General features: G+C 43.2%; 2 protein-coding genes across 2 annotated transcripts in view; both read right to left on the bottom strand.

The window, feature by feature from the left end:
• Positions 1-1417: 1417 nt before the first annotated feature.
• Positions 1418-5423, bottom strand: ppiab (peptidylprolyl isomerase Ab (cyclophilin A)). Its single transcript, XM_030768340.1, has 5 exons — positions 5300-5423; positions 3427-3457; positions 3239-3327; positions 2727-2899; positions 1418-1576 (listed from the first exon to the last, which is right to left on the bottom strand). The coding sequence occupies exons 1-5, from the start codon at positions 5366-5368 to the stop codon at positions 1444-1446; spliced, it is 495 nt and encodes a 164-aa protein (XP_030624200.1). The 5' UTR covers positions 5369-5423; the 3' UTR covers positions 1418-1443.
• Positions 5424-8801: 3378 nt separating this feature from the next.
• The window catches only part of zmiz2 (zinc finger, MIZ-type containing 2), a 30940-nt gene continuing 23659 nt past the window's right edge, over positions 8802-16082 (bottom strand). The window contains exons 6-19 of the mRNA XM_030768346.1: positions 15369-15604; positions 14887-15081; positions 14172-14273; positions 13499-13667; positions 13116-13257; positions 12595-12805; positions 12204-12309; positions 11854-12011; positions 11593-11660; positions 11298-11366; positions 10750-10994; positions 10383-10552; positions 9339-9593; positions 8802-9011 (exon numbers count right to left, since the gene is read on the bottom strand). Coding sequence (XP_030624206.1) covers positions 8904-9011; positions 9339-9593; positions 10383-10552; positions 10750-10994; positions 11298-11366; positions 11593-11660; positions 11854-12011; positions 12204-12309; positions 12595-12805; positions 13116-13257; positions 13499-13667; positions 14172-14273; positions 14887-15081; positions 15369-15604 — 2234 coding nt within the window. The 3' untranslated portion in view covers positions 8802-8903. The remainder of the gene's footprint in view (positions 9012-9338; positions 9594-10382; positions 10553-10749; positions 10995-11297; positions 11367-11592; positions 11661-11853; positions 12012-12203; positions 12310-12594; positions 12806-13115; positions 13258-13498; positions 13668-14171; positions 14274-14886; positions 15082-15368; positions 15605-16082) is intronic.

Below are 16082 nucleotides of genomic sequence, written 5' to 3'. Positions count from 1 at the left end.
TCATTTAACCGATTCTTATTATAACTTATTTAGCAGCATGTTAGAAGACTTATCCTATACTCTAAGAGTTAGGTTTAATGATCTATGTTAATAATTTTATAGGTTGAGCTCAAGGATGAAGCAACGAGGTCAGATATAAAGGAGGTAAGGTTCCTTCAGTTTTTCTTTTTTTCTGTGTATCTGTTCATTAGATGTATTCAACCGCCATCCACCGTAATCCTTTCATTCCTATTTTATGAGAACCTAAACCGTTGTCAGTGTAGTAACTGGCCCTCCAACTGTCCTCTTCTTTTTCTCTCTATCTCTCTCTGCTTCAGCAACAATGTGCTGTGTGTTTGGAGGAATTCCAATTAAAAGATGAGCTCGGGGTGTTACCATGTGGACACGCTTTTCATAAAAGGTCATTTCTAAAGACGCTCTCCACACAGATAGTGATCATTCAATATCCCATGTCTCACGCGAATCCTCTGTATAAATGTATAATCTGGTCTTCAAAACAGATGTTTGCTGCCATCTGCCCTATGTTCAAAAAAAAGCTAGAACCTCTGCATGATTCATCAGCCATTAATACGTGTAATCATAAGCAAAGTGAAATGAAGTTTTTTTTTTAGAATTGAATGCTTTGAGTTTCTACACCTGAAGTGATGAGTATGTGTATCCTACAGGTGTTTGGTTAAGTGGTTGGAGGTACGTGGCGTGTGTCCTATGTGTAACAGAACGATTACTACCCCCCTGGAACACACACACAGCCTGGGCAATTTACTGGACGAACTGACGTAGGCGGCCGCCAGCAATCGAGTATTTTCGATCACGTTCAGGCTTTTTCGAGAGGCCTACGTTGATCAAAGCCGAACACTCTCACTGAAGGACAAATCAGGGTCTCAACTCATTCAAGTCTCTTAAGCAGTCAGTGAGCATCTCATGGGGAAACAACATTCTTTTTTTTGTTCAGGCTGAATGCCGGCGATGTAGACAGAAATGCAGCCGCAATCAGTGATAACCAATCAGATTTTAATAACCCCTTTGTGTATGCTTTCAGGATAACAAGAATGACATTTTGCACCTTTTGATGTGAAGGCCTGGAAGCTGTTCGCATATTCTGAGTAAATAACTGAATGGAGCAATCTGTTCAAACAGATAAAAAATAAAAACGAAACAAACATAAAACAAAACAAAAAAAAACGTCATATCTTTAAAAGGATCTCGGTCTCTTTAATCCATATTTTGTTTAACAAATGTGGTCCTGCTGGACATTTAAAATGCACAAAACAAGGCCATGATATATGGGACAAACATTTTTTTTTTTTTTTGCTAAGGAGAGAAATGTTTAAAAAAAAAAAAAAAGGCAAAGGAAAGCAAAAATCTAGATGTTTGGGAATGCCAGTGATATGGGGGGGGGGGGGGGGGGGGGGGGGGTGGTGAGAGGAAGGACACGGTGGGGTTTCAGAGCTGACCGCAGTCTGCGATGATCACCTTGGCGGAGCACTTTCCACTGTTGCTTCCTTTACTTTCAATCTTCTTCACCACGTCAAGGCCGTCAACGACCTTTCCAAACACGACGTGTTTTCCATCCAGCCTACACAGCAAGAGAAACGGACCAAATACGTAAGTATTGAAGACCTGAGAGGAAAATATTTTAATCATTTTATCTGAACAGTTATCTTGCTGACAGCAGAGCTTCAGTTTACTGTTGAACTGGTCAAGCAAACGCCTCCATGTCTGCTATTTAAATTTTAAGTCAAGCATACATAAGTAAAACAGGACTTGTGGATTCATTCTAGAGGTGGTAGAAAAAAAAATCAATACAGTGGAATATCGCGATGTTTTTCGGCACAATGTTATATCGATACAGCAGCGCCAAGTATCAGTATTTATTTATTTAATATTATTTTATAACTTTTGAAATTTATTTAATATACTTTTATTTTGGTACATACGTCTACTCTAATAACATTGCTTCTGAAGTCCACAAGATGGCACAAGACCTCATTCTTCTCTTGCGTCACAGCAGACATTGGAAAGGAAGTCAGAGTCGCCAAGATGGCTGCAGAGACTCTTGTACGTAATAGGCCGTCTCTTTCAAGTCAAGAGTGTGGCTTTATTTCGGCCTCCAAAATACAGCGAATAATGAGCTTGACGCGCAACGTGAAAATCAAATACTCTGGAAATACAGCCAGCTCGAGGGGCTCATCCCACAAGGTTCCACCTGGAGTTACCCGGACGAGGAGGTGAAACCGGCAAAATCCACAACTCCAAAATCAGTGCACCTTGTACTATTCACAAAAAGTACGGTAGATAATTTTGTTCACAGAATTAAATAGGGAGATTCAAGTGAGATGACCCAAGTCGTGTGTTATTTTCCTTGTGACTTATAATGCATTTTAATAATATGTGGGAGAAATAAATTCCATTGTATCGCAAAATCGAATTGCGATACCTGCTGTATCATAGAATGTAAAAAAAAAAAAAAATCGCAATATCATATCGTGGCCCAAATATTGTGACAGTATTGTATCGTCGCCTCTGTAGTAATTCCCACCCCTAATTAATTCAATGAAGAAACAAAACAATTAAAATGGAAGTGATGTTTATACAAATCTAGCTGAAATGTTGAACCATAACCTTTTTATTTCATCAGAACACAATGACCTTAGGGGAGCTAAACAAAGATCACCTTAAATAGCACCTACAAACACAGAGAGAGAGAGAGAGAGAGAGAATCTTACCAAGCAGTGTCTGCAGTGCAGATGAAGAACTGTGAACCGTTGGTATTAGGTCCGGCATTGGCCATGGACAGGGTGCCCATTCCTTCATGTTTCAGTTCAAAGTTCTCGTCCTCGAACTTGTTCCCATAGATAGACTTGCCCCCAGTTCCATTATGATTGGTGAAGTCGCCACCCTGTGGACAAAAAGAGTTACAACCATATTTAATAAGTTAAAAAGTCCAGTGTCATAAATCTAACCTACTGGAGACAACGTCTAAACAGGGAACAGACAAATGTGTGGCAAGAGCTTTTCTTCAGCTCAACGTAAAACCCATAAGCTTGACTCTTTTAACCAAGCATGTCTCATCTTTATCAAATCGAATCTGTTTTACAAACACCACCATTTCCTCACTCACTCAAAGCATGGTTTCTTTCTGCGTCCACTCTTGTCTCATTGTCTATGCAACCTCTGCAGTTTGAATGTCAACCTAATTTTTGCCAAAGTTTAAACAGTAAATGCTTTCAAGGCTCACTTGGCACATGAACTTAGGGATGACACGGTGGAACCCAGAACCCTTGTAGCCAAAACCCTTTTCTCCAGTGCAGAGGGCCCGGAAGTTCTCTGTAAAAGAACATAAGGATCTTAGTGCCCTAACAAGAGTATAAGCAACATGACTTTAACTAAAATTATTTACACAAACTTGAGAAAAAAAGAACTTACCAGCAGTCTTGGGAACAACATCTGCCCTCAACTGTTTTGAAAGAAAGGAGAAAATGAAGAGAGAGAAAAAAAAAACACTTAATTATGTTCACCTATGTTCAGTTAATAGTTCTAAAGGCCTCTGTCACTAAGAATGGATGTTTTGAATGAGGAGTGCTTTAGGCTAGACATGAGACACTGGTTAGAATAATTCATCAACAAAATATTGTGACTAAGAATAAGCGATCTTCAAAAACTTGCCTCAGTCATTAAGGATAATTTACCACTGACTGAATAGCTACATATGGAACACAAATTTCAATCCATTACATAGAGAAAAATAAAACAGTTCGCTTGGGTGCAGAGTGTACATAGGCCTACAAAATGCGGGATATCCCATAGATGTGTTATTCCCACCCACCATTGCCTTCAACCACACCCACTGCATTACTACAGTACTTCCACCACGTCCATGTGGGTACTAGACTACCCTTTTAAGGCACGCAGTGTTCCCGGTAAATTTTTTTGAGGAAAACGCAGACCTACACAATAACCAGTTCACGTACTGTTCACTTTTAAATGTCGTGCATGTCACTTACTATTGAACAATCAGAAAATAACACAGTGGCAGTGCAAATAGTAGTTAAAACTGTACTTTTCCACTCGCGGCTGAAAAACAAAGAATAGACACAAATATTGCGGCTTGCTTTAGAATAATCGCAGCAACAGCTTCTTTAAGAATGTCGATTAGGGGCGTAGGAGCTATCTCATGTATCCACAGACCGCTAAAATACAATTACACGCAAAGGCGCAAGTTACAGAGCGGGGTTCATAGCCTAACCGCTTGCCATTCGGTGAATGACCACATACTGCAGCGCGGCGCACTGTTCGGATTCTGACGCCGGTTACACTGCACATAAAAATCAAATGGTCCCCGGCTCTCGTACCAGACAAATTTCCTTCTTTTAAGTAACTGGGGATCTCATTTTATTTATCTTAATGAACATCATCTGGGATGACATATTATGAATCAGCAAAGGGGGAAAAGGAAACAAACAAAAAAAATAATCAAAGCGATTTAAATCCTAAAATCATAACAGAGAAAATGCTGCCGAGTGTAATGCAGAAACCTAAATGTAACCCCAGAGCAATGCCTCTTTACATACAAATGTAAAGGTTAGCACTAAGATGATGCACACGCTATCAAGTTTTCTTGGGAATACAACTCGCCACCCCTCCCTTTTTTTTCAAAATGGCATCTTGCGCTATGAAAAAATAAAGGCGAAAATGGCGTCTATTAAAAATGTGTGCACAAGTATTTGTTGTTCCAAAGCTTTGACAAACGCAGACTGACATAAAGAGCAACAACAGAACAGCGTGTGATCTTTCAAGTCTACGACGTGTAGTCAGTAGGAGACGGACAACCATAGCAACCTCCTGAAATTAATGTAACCGATTTCAAGAGGAAACAGTGATACGGGTATTCACCCAACTTTAGCTTGCTAAGAATCACGTTTTGGAGATCTCTGTTGGCTACACTGTAACAGGCTGTGGTTCACCTGAACTGAGATTTCTAAAAAGAAAAAAAGAGGGAGGGAAAGGAGGGAAAATCCGCAACCGGTGAATGCGCATACTGCCGTAGGTATATTTCCATACAAATATTTTATGAATTAAGATATATTTCACTGTAACATCTAAGTCTTTCTAAATTACATAAGGGTCTCAACCCCCCCAAAGAACATTGAATGAAAGTACATATATAGTAGAATCAACAGACGATCAGCCATTCGATTTATTAAGATTTTTTAAAAACTACTTGCAAGACAAACGGATTCACATGCATTTTCCCGAGTACAAGTGTCACAGACGTGGAGCAGACTTTTTAACGCCTTACCTCCATAACAATTCTACCTGCAGGGTTTCCATCCATAGTGATGTCAAAAAAAACTTTGGGGTTTGCCATGATAAATTTAAATTCGTATTAGCAATTATTGCGGAAATATTCTGAATCAATCACTCTGCCGCGTCTTAACGGGACAAAAAAAGCGTAACAGTGAAAACGGGATATATAGAATCGTAAAGGAAGCCTTCGTTCCAGTAGAGCCTATGAAGATGTCCGAACAGTTGAATGGCGTGAAGCTTATCCAATTAGAGGCGTCGCAGCTGCATGTATTACTGCAAGGTTCTGACATCGAGCACATTCGCTAGATCCGCGAAATTCAGAGCGAGTGCATGTGATTGACATAGGACCTAACCAATCGTTGCCACCCTATATGACGACTTGAGATTCTGTGCAATAAACTAAAAGGGAACCATGTGAGGGAGGTGCACTGACATTCGCGCGGGTCGATAATGCCTTCCGATGCTTACGAGGGCGGTTCCCAGCAACTAAATTCGCCATTACAGCACAATCGGTGGGGCGATTTCTCTACAAGACCAGGTTTCCATTGTGGTGGAAATTTACTGGAGATCGTGTATGTTTAACTACCAGTTAGTGGCGATTAGGAAGAGGTTCAAAGCGAGATATTTCTTAAGCGTCCCTAAACTACATATATAAGTAGTACCAATTTATGGTTAACCCAACGAATTTCATTATTTTATGAATGTTCATTGTTTCTTCGCAGCACGTGTATTTTAAACAACGGATTCCGCCTTTTAAGGGTATATACTGTGGTACTCCAATGTGTGATGCAGCTGATATTGTGCAACCAGCGGGCATGTCTATGGAGATGGAAAAAATACCCAGTGAGCCTTCCTCTTCGTTACAAATAACCCAGATCAAACGAAACGGGGCTTAAATCTTTACTTAAAAAAACATAATGGAAATCTTTCACATCTTTAGAAAAAAAAATGATTTCAATTTTACAGCTTTAATTCAATTGTCAGAACTTAAAGATTCACCAACACGACAGTCAAACATTTAAAACAGTTTGATTAACAGTAAATGTGACTCAGTGCTGGTCTCAAGTTAGTCTTTCAACTCTCTTATTGAAAAGCTTCATTGTCACAGATCTCATAGTGAATTCAACTTTTTTTCTTTTTTTTTTTTTAACAAATAAACTCTGCTAGATAACACACATAAGAGAGATGCATACAGGATCACCAATTATCTTTATAATTATTATAATAACAATAATTAAAGATAAAATTGTATGATACACAAATGTCTTCCAAAAAAAAAAAAATTGCACATCCATTAAACTCCTGATGCCCTGGATTTTTATCATACAATCTGCACACAGCTGACAATGTCCAGAAGACAGCCATCATAAATAATCAAGACAGGGAAACAGAACGGTGGAACTCACCACTCTCTGCACATCTACATATGAAGAGAGCACAGAGAGTGAACAGTGTGTGTGTGGGGGGGGGGGGGTGTAAGGAAAACACGTGTCATTAAATGAGCGTTTGAAATGAACACTTAATGAACGTATAACGACTGTATGAACATTTGAAACAGGTCTGTCATTAATGAGCATTTGTGTGTGAAAGGTTTTTTTTTCTTCATTTTCTTTCTTTTTTTTTTTTTTTTTTTAAACAAGGGCAGAGAAAGAAAAAAAAATCATATCTGTAACAATAATAGTCCTATATCTGTACATATTTTCAAAACCTCTGTCATGTTTTTTTTTCCTGTCAGTAACAAGCTTCTGCATTAGTCCATTCCATGATGTGGTGCTCATTTGCCATTCATAGAAACAAACCTCACAGGGGAAAGCATGAACCCTTTCTGTTTTGGCTTCAGAAAGGCTTTGAGTGTGAGTGAGAGTGTGTGTGTGTGTGTGAGTGTGTGTGTGACTGTTGGGGTGGGGTGGGGAATTTTTTTAATTTGCATGTTCAGAATCGAACGTAGAGTAGAAGAAATAAAAAGTTTAAAGAAGATGGTTAGTTGGCACTGGCTGTTGTCTTGTCTAAAACGGGCATCACAGACATCTGAAGAACACCATGGATCCAAGCCAGCGTGAGCAGGAAGACAGTTTTTAAAGAAAACAGGACAGACAAAAACAAGCCCAAAAGACAGACAGGCCTTTGAGGGTAGAAAGTGGGATGGGTGGGAGGGGGGGGTGCCAAAACACTCTTGGGTGTGGCTGAAGGTGTGTGCTTCTAACATTAACTCACTCGAGTCATTTGTCCTAACTCCCCAACCTTTCTGATAAAGCCCACATGCAAACGATTTCCTATTTAGCCTCATCCAAAAGTTCTGTTTTTGTATATGCCTCTAAACACTTCTTTTACTGACACAACAGGGGAAGGGGTCTGTAAAAAGAGAAAAAAAGAAAGATGAACTGTACATAATTTCTTTGAGGTTATCATTACAAAGGTCTGAAACATGCTTTGATTACATAAATAATCAATTATCAAATCCTCCCTGTACAGGTCGGAAGTACAAAATATGAACCTGTACAGTGGACCGTGATCCATTTCAAACCACCGGAGATTACCTCAAAGATTTCAGAACCTTCACTAAGATTTATTGTGAACGGTGAAGTGGATTTAGCTCAGCCAAACCAAAACCCACATAATACAGTGTAGTGATGGCTTTGAGGTACTGCGGGATGTTCCACTGATACAAAAAAAAAAAAAAGGTGGGGGTGGGGGTAAGGGGGGGGGGTTACAGAAAATATCTTCCTGTGTATTTCTAGAAGGGAGGTTAAAGTTGAACCGGTTGAGGTAAGGCATGTCTGTGTGTCTTGTAGTTTATCTTTGCAAAATCCAGTGGCGTTCCAAACGTCATCTCTCATTTCGTTAAAGCAAAATCACTTTGGCCTTCCATGAATCACATTACTTTTGAGTGGCACAGGGGCCTATGATTAATTCTGATTTTCCCCCCACTGTGGATCAGTGAGATCAGAATTTGAACAGAAAGAAAGAAAGAAACAAACAAACAAACAAAAAAATTGTCAGTGCTACTTTGACATTGATTAAAAACATTCCTTAAAATGGAAAAAAAAAACAAAACCCATAACTTCATCTCAGTGAGAATAACTGACACTTTCAGAATAGCTGGGAGGCTTGTTTTCCTCAGACCACCTAATTTTCAATCGAACACAAGTCAGACTTCAGACGAGCATTGTTAGTGTGTGTGCGTGTGCGCGTGTGTGTGTGTGTCTGTATGTTTTGTTTTGTTTTAGAACAATGGGAATTAGATGGATTAAGTCCTAAGAAAGGGACTCTTTTAAAATAAAAATCACAATAAAATCTTGACATAGTTCAGAGGCCAACCAGCACTTAACATTGCTGTCTCTTTTTTAAAAAAAAAAAAAAAAAAAAAAGCTGTTCCGGCACCATCCCTCGAGAATTAGTGCATTCCAGTCTCAGGGGAACAGGAGGCGCACAAAAAAAAAAAAAAAAAATTAGAAATCAAATATTCTTTATTATCTCTTCTCCCCCCTCCCTCACCCTGCACGCTACACTTCACTCAATGAATGCTGGGTAAAGAGTCTCTTTGAGGACAGGGGTGCAGGAATGATGGAGAGGGGGCTGCTGTACTGGGTCGTCGCTCAGTTGCTCTCGAACAGAGAGAGCAGGTCGTCGTTGCTGTTGTTTGGGAGGTCCGGCGGGCCCAGGTAGGACAGCAGCTCGTCTGGGTTTGTCAGTTCAGGGAGCAGCTGTGTCGAAGAGGAGAATTAGAGACAGTTAGTTCTCGCAGATGTCAACATAACGTAGGTTCACAATGACAGAGAAAGATGACGACAACGACAACGACAGCAAAAAGCATGCTGAGCTGCTTTAGACCGCATGTTAACTACAACCATAAATATAACATTTAGTTCAGAGAAGCTGGGGGGGGGGGGGGGGGGGGGGGGGGGGGGGGGGGTCAGTCCATATGGTCATTGGTCATATGACACTAAAAATGTACCCATAAAGTTAAACAAATAAACAAACAAACAAACAAACAAAACAAACAGAAACCAAAATGACTCGGCGGAACGTACATCGAGAGCCGGCTCGGCCACGTCTCCTGGTCCCGTCGGGCCCCCGAGCCCGAAGTTCTCGGCATGCAGCCTGGGGTTCTGAGAGGGGTTGCGTGAGTGCATGGGTGCGCCAGGTCCCAGATTAGAACCGCCATGCAGACCCTGCTGCTGCTGCTGCTGCTGTTGTTGTTGCTGTTGCTGTTGTTGTTGTTGTTGCTGTTGTTGTTGTTGCTGAAGAACAGTATGGGAGGAGTCCATACGGCCAGTATGGGGCATCTATAGGGACGAGAAAAAGATGTTAAGAGAAATGGGACTAATCTGAGGAGGTTAAACAGTTTTAACACAGCTGTGGGAGAGCCTTTTGGTATATATATTTTTTGCACAAGCTCTATTTGTGTGTGTGTGTGTGTGCGTGTATGTATGTGTGTGTGTGTGCGCGAATGTTTGGCTGAATGTACAGGATTAATATATTTGAGTTGTTGACCAAACTGGAGACTTTTGAGCAGCTGTGTGTGACAGAGAGCAGTGCAGCAAGGGGCAATGCTGTCGGCTCCAGAACTCGCTGAAAAGCTCTTAAACTCACACACACACACACACACACACACACACGCCATACGTGGACGACAGACAGAGCAAAATGTTACACTGATCTTTTTAAACCACATCTAAGAATCATTTCGGTCTGCTAACTGTTATTGTATTTAAAGTTGGGGATGCTACCAATTTGGCCTGTCAAGTTAAAAACACACACACACACACGCACACACGGTGGCTTAGTCCTTGTACAGCTCAGTTGTTAGCAAGTGAATTAAGAATAATCTGCCTGTGAGGGGATCATGTTAATGCATCAGTCTAGAAGACGACCAAAGCTACACGATCAGCGATGACACTTTTGCTGTTACGACGCAGGAAACGGGGTGCGGGGACAGATTAAATAAAGAGGTCGTTGCACGTGCACTCTCGTGACGATGGGCTGTGAACCAAGCTGCTCTTCATGCTGAAAATGACACAGTCCTTCAGTGCCCTTCTTGGGGTGTGGCGCTGAGCTGTGCGTTTTTCGCCTACCTGCCCTGACATCGGGTGTCCGACCGGTTTCTCAGGAGTCAGCAGTCCGCTCGGAAGGTCGGACTGGTAGGTGAGGGGCGGCGGGCCGGAGGAAAACTCGCCCATGGTCGGGGTACCGGGGGCATTAGGGAAGTCTGGGAAGCTTGGCTGGTTAGAGTATCCTGAACCAGCTAAGAGGCAAAAAAACGAAAACAAAAACAAACAGACAGAAATCCGTAAGCTGTGACTTAATGGTAATATTCTTATTAGTCAGAGTTTTGTAGCATTTATGCAGAAAACATTAAGAGCATAACCACATCTACTACAGTCTCTCCCAAAACAAACAAACAAACAAACAAACAAACAAAGATCAAGAATGGCCTCCAACCTTGGCTGGGATAGTCTGGTGTGCTGCTACTGCCACCCTGTGGCACAGACTGGTAGGGCGACGAGGCCGGCCCCAGTGCGGCAATCATCTCCATGACGCTGGGCAGAATCATGTGACTGGGACTCAGGGTGCGACAGCGTTTCAGGGCGGGGCCGTCAGGGTCCTCTTTAATATGCAGGTCTGGTTTCACAGGAACTGGTTTCCAGCTGCATACTGGGTCAATGGTGATTTCCTCATAGTCCGAGCTAAGGGAGAAGATAAACGGAGAGGGGTAAAAAAAAAAAAAAAAAAAGGCGCCTTCAGAAACCATCAGCTACAAACTAAATCACACAGGACAATGTTTAGCGAAGTCAAAACCACGAGCACATTTTTAGATTTCTGACTGTAATTGCTGCCTCCACACTCATAACAAGCACATACGTGACACTTGTTGACTTTGAAAGAATTGTATGAACAGCTGAAAACACTATGACTCTGGAAAGTCATTGTGAGTCGCGGAACATTCTGGAATGAGCCACGCCAGTGAAAGATGACATATGGAAACTCACTTCTGGATATAGATGAGAATGCCCAGCATGTACTGGTCCACTTCTAGCCCCTCCAACAAAGCGGTTTTACTGTTTAAAACAAAGCATACACAACGTGTCAAGTGGGGACGAACAACATTGCTTCGCACGGAATAATTCGTGAACTTTGACAACTCCTGAACTTCTGCAAAAAAGGAAATAACACGCAACTGAAATCTGCTTTTGTTTAAAACACTGAGACTGTTTACACATGATTTTTATCTCGAAAAAAAGCAAAGGAAAAAAAAAAATTTGACACAATGGCTGTGTGACTTACTTGCACACTGGACAACGCCAGGTTCCCCTCTCACAGTTGAGCTGCAGGTAAGATTCCAAGTCAAAGCACTGCAGAGGAACGAAGAAGAAGAAAAAGATTTTTAATTTGAGTTTGTGCGCGAAAAAGCTCGACCAGATATAAATTCACATTAAGGACTCTGAACCGCTGGAGGCCGTCAATTCCAACCCGTCCTAAAACGTCCTAAATTGGGGATCGCAACGAAAGCACATCGTTTTTTCCAGCCCGACGGGGAGACCTCACCTGTATGTGTCTGCAGTCGTGGCCGCGGGCGGGGAGCTGGATACGGCGGAAGGTGATTGGACACTTCAGGGACACTTTGATGGCTGTCTGCTCCACGCCGTCTTCGCCGTTCAGGCCGGGAGTTCCCGGGATGGTCCCGCTGCTGAAGTTCCTCTTGACTGGAAGAGAACCAGAGGGGGAAAAAGGCTAAGTACGTTCCGTACGCGCGACTGGAAAACGCGCACGAGACGCGTGCGCGTGAGGGTGTAGAGAAAGAAAAACGCTCCACACACGTCCGGTTAACTCGAGACGCCCCTTCAGCATGCATCACACTGGCAATGAAAAGAGAACTGACAGTTCCCTGAACCTACTCTTAGTGACACAGTGCTCCGCAGGCAAGAGTCTCTTCTTCATCAGGCCCTGAAGGACAGAGCGCACAGAGGGCCTGTGGACCAGCTGCAGCACAAACAGGTGAGACTAGAGAGAGAGAGAGAGAGAGAGAGAGAGAGAAATCATTGGATTACTCCATGTGATTCTATGTATTTTTCATTCAGAGGCACAGGAAAACAAGGCAAGAGATGGTCGGTGTAATTACACGCGCCGCTTATGAAGGAGCTCAGTGAACAAACTGTTCAATTTCACACTGTTACAATGGCACTGATACAATGGTGGGTACAGTTAAATGACGCAGGGACTCAACTGAATGCGTGTGAACACACACACACACACACACACACACACACACAGAGCAGAGGTACTTACGCAGCAGCAGGCCGTGACGGTGATCTGGATGGTGTTGCGTCCTGGCTGACACACCTGCTTCAGGTAAAGAGGCTTGTGGGACGTCTTGTTGTCCCCGCGTTCGATGGTGAGGGGCGTGGCGTTGACGCTCACCTGCACTGACGCTGGCCAGTTTGTGTTCATCTGTCTGTCCTCGTGATGGTAACACTTAAACTGCAGCTCCAAATCTGGCCTGCTCACACACACACACACGCACACAGAGGAAGTCAGAGGAACACAATAACATGACCACACATACACAAGGAAAAAGAAGAAAAGCCCAGAAGTTAACTATAAAAAAAAAAAAAAAGAGAGAAAGACAGACAGAGAAAAGAGTGGGGGCAACATAACCACAACTATAAAAACGGAAAAAAAACCCAAACAAACCCAAAAAACGATTTTCCAATACGACTTTAAGACAATTATATCATCCATCCAATAGCAGTGAATGGCAATAGCATAAATGGATATTATTCATGGAAATGCTATAATCAGGCAATGACCTCATCATTAGAGTCTTGTATACAGAGTCACGCAGCTGGAAGACATGGTTGCTGACAGCTAGGTTGTGCTCCAGGCGGAAAGGCTCCAGTACCACGCCGTCCCGCACTGGGAAGGTCAGACGAAGGTCGTCGCTAGGGTTCCCTACAGGAGATGACGACGAAAAAGGGGCCAGCGTCAGCCACCAAAGCAATACAAGTAAGTGCCCTCACACACACACACACACACACACACAGTCCACACTGTTGTGTACCACAAACTGTAACCGCTTGCAAGAGTTTTCTATCCTCCAATCGGTTGACAGAATCGTAGCAATGCATTTCACGAAGACCATCGCTCAAAGAAATCCTCTGTTGTCAAGAACAAGCAACATGTAGTGTAGTACCTGTGGGGGGCTGCAGGGAGTTGATGTTGGGCTTCACATCGGGGAGAAAGGGAGACTTGACGTCCTGACCAGGAGACATGTAAGGGGGCATTGAGCTGCCAGGGGTCATGGGTGGAGTGGGGTTCCCTGGAAGTGGAGAGCTTGGGTACCCAGGCATCGCCCTTCCGGTCTGAAATGACAATGACGCAAGAGAAAGAACATAAGCATGTTAGACAGATAGAACTGTGCTCACAAACCAGCCTATGAAATGTCATAATGACTATGGAAAAAAAAAAAAAGGCCTTGTGAAATTTGAACCCTCGTACAACACGGTCTAATCCTTATACCCTCTAAATGGTAAAAAATTAACAAGACTGTTTCCAGCAGCCGTGTCCTTCCTAAACATACAGGTTCGGAGGAGTGTTCCTGGAATCTGGATTTCTCAGTTAAGCAGATAATTTTGAGGTGAAAGTCAAAATTGTTCAACAGGAAAACAGCTGTACAGGACACTTGCTGTTAGACAGTCCCTGACTGATAACCAATAAATAACTGGCTTGCTAAGAAAACCGGTTTTCGTAGAATACCCCTCTGGCACGTGGAGGTAACGCAAATGATAAACACGTTTTTCCGTGTGCACAAACAGTTCACAGATGCATTCTCAGACTCGAAGGCGGAGAAAAAAAAAAAAACTCACCCCATTGACTGCGGCCTGGCTGAAGGTATTGTACCCTCCACCTCCAGTCACTCCCGAGGCCATGCTATTGTGGGTGCTCCCCTGCCCATTAAACTGATCCGCCTGAGAGACAAAAAGAAAAAAAAACAAAAAAAAACAAAAACATCCCTCAGTAACCACTCATTACACGAACCCTAACAATTGCCTTACAGGAGCACAGGAGCCGCAACACAGGATTTTTGTTGGGGTTTTTTTGTACTTCGTAGTCTGCTGGATATTATTAAGTCAAAATGTCAAATTTGCCTGATAAGAACGTTTGTTAGCCATCCTGCGACCGAACAGTTTAGCTCGAGTTGTGTGGCTGAGGACAAACTGCGTCAGAGAACACCCGCTGCTCTTGATCCTTTGATAAAGGAGTGGGCTTTTTTTTTTCTTTTTTTTTTTAAGCATTTTATATCTGATGATCACTGCACACTGCGGCTCTGTTTTCTTCATAAGTTCGGTGGAATTACACAGTGAAGGAGAGAGTAGCTTCACACGGGATATTCCTTTATGGATTCAAAGCTACCTTGAAATGAACAGAAACATACTCCACTCAAGGACGAGCAACAAAGTCTCTATTCTCGCCTTGCATCACTGCCTGTCATCAAAAGCGCTCGCACGCTTTCATCCCACCGCTCTGTAAAAAGCATGTCTACATGTGTTCTTCAGTACGGGTCCGCATCTGTGCCGGTACCTTGTAATACTGTCCTGGGTTTCCTGGTCCTGCAGGATACTGGCCCATGCTGCTCTGCTGCATAGGCAGCCTGTGGGATGGGTAAGAGGGTGACGGGGCCGAGCGTTGAGGTCCAGGCCCGTGGTACTGCATGGGCTGCCCGGGGTATGGCCCTGCTCCCCCCATACCTGGACCATACTGCTGACCAGGAAAGCCCTGCTGATGGAAAGGTTACACTCTGTCAGAACTCCCATGAAGTACATCACTCACACACACACACACACACACACACACAAACCTACATATATATATATATATAGATAGATAGATAGATAGATAGCTAGATAGATAATTTTTTGGAACATTTGGACAGTGGACAGAAATGCAGTCTGAGAGCAACTAATCTAAACTGTGTGAAATGTTGGAGAGTTGAGGGCAAAACAGTCATTGGCTGAAACTACTTGCACACAGGTGGGGCTGTTATACTTTAATCCAATACTCACATCAGAGTTGTACGGGCGTTTCAGGCCCTGCTGGAGCCGGGGTGGGCCTTGCTGCCCTCCTGGGTAGCCAGGGTGCTGGGGCAGCCGCTGTCCCTGGGCAGCGTACATGTGTCCCATCGAGGGCGGCCGGGAGCCGACCATGCCAGAGGGGGCCATTCCGGGGGGGCCCCTCGGCCCAGAGTGAGACAGGAACTGGGCGTTGTAAGAGGAAGCACCACCCATCTGGAGAGTGGGGGGAAAAAAAAGAACAGCCACACACACACACCCATCAGACAAAGCTAATAGTAACAATGGCTGGAGACATGCCTAATGAAATGAACTATGGCTCACGCTGACGAAAGTTTGGGTGGGGGGGGGGGGGGGTTGGGGCATAGCAACTAGGTCAGGCCTACGAATTAAGCCAAGACCATCTCGCCTTGTGGTTATGGCGTAGTGTCTCGTACCAAGCAGACAGCCACTATGTAAAGTCTACCCCTAAAAACCAGACCGAAGAAACAGGGTAATATAAATTTTCTTTCTTTTTTTTTTTCCCCCTCTTGTAATTAAAACCATCTTGGTGAGATCAGCTGCAGACGTTTCATTCACCACAAAATGCTGCGTCTTACCAGCAGGGGGCAGATTGAGTACAAATGCCCGTGTGTGGGTATCTGCAGTACAGAGGACTTACATACAGATCACTCTACTGTCAGTGCAATATTCACAAAATGAAAGAGA

The sequence above is a fragment of the Chanos chanos genome, chromosome 3, assembly GCF_902362185.1.
Source record: "Chanos chanos chromosome 3, fChaCha1.1, whole genome shotgun sequence".
NCBI classification, from domain to species: domain Eukaryota; kingdom Metazoa; phylum Chordata; class Actinopteri; order Gonorynchiformes; family Chanidae; genus Chanos; species Chanos chanos.
Note: the sequence above shows the minus strand (reverse complement) of the source record. Positions and strands in the feature narration are given on the sequence as shown.

Excerpts from the sequence above, each read along its gene's own strand:
- ppiab (XM_030768340.1), bottom strand. The coding sequence starts at position 5,368 with ATGGCAAACCCCAAAGTTTTTTTTGACATCACTATGGATGGAAACCCT. Across the intron at positions 3,328-3,426 it reads TGTTGTTCCCAAGACTGCTG|AGAACTTCCGGGCCCTCTGC; the intron begins GTAAGTTCTTTT and ends GTTCTTTTACAG. Across the intron at positions 1,577-2,726 it reads TGCACTGCAGACACTGCTTG|GCTGGATGGAAAACACGTCG; the intron begins GTAAGATTCTCT and ends CTTGCTGTGTAG.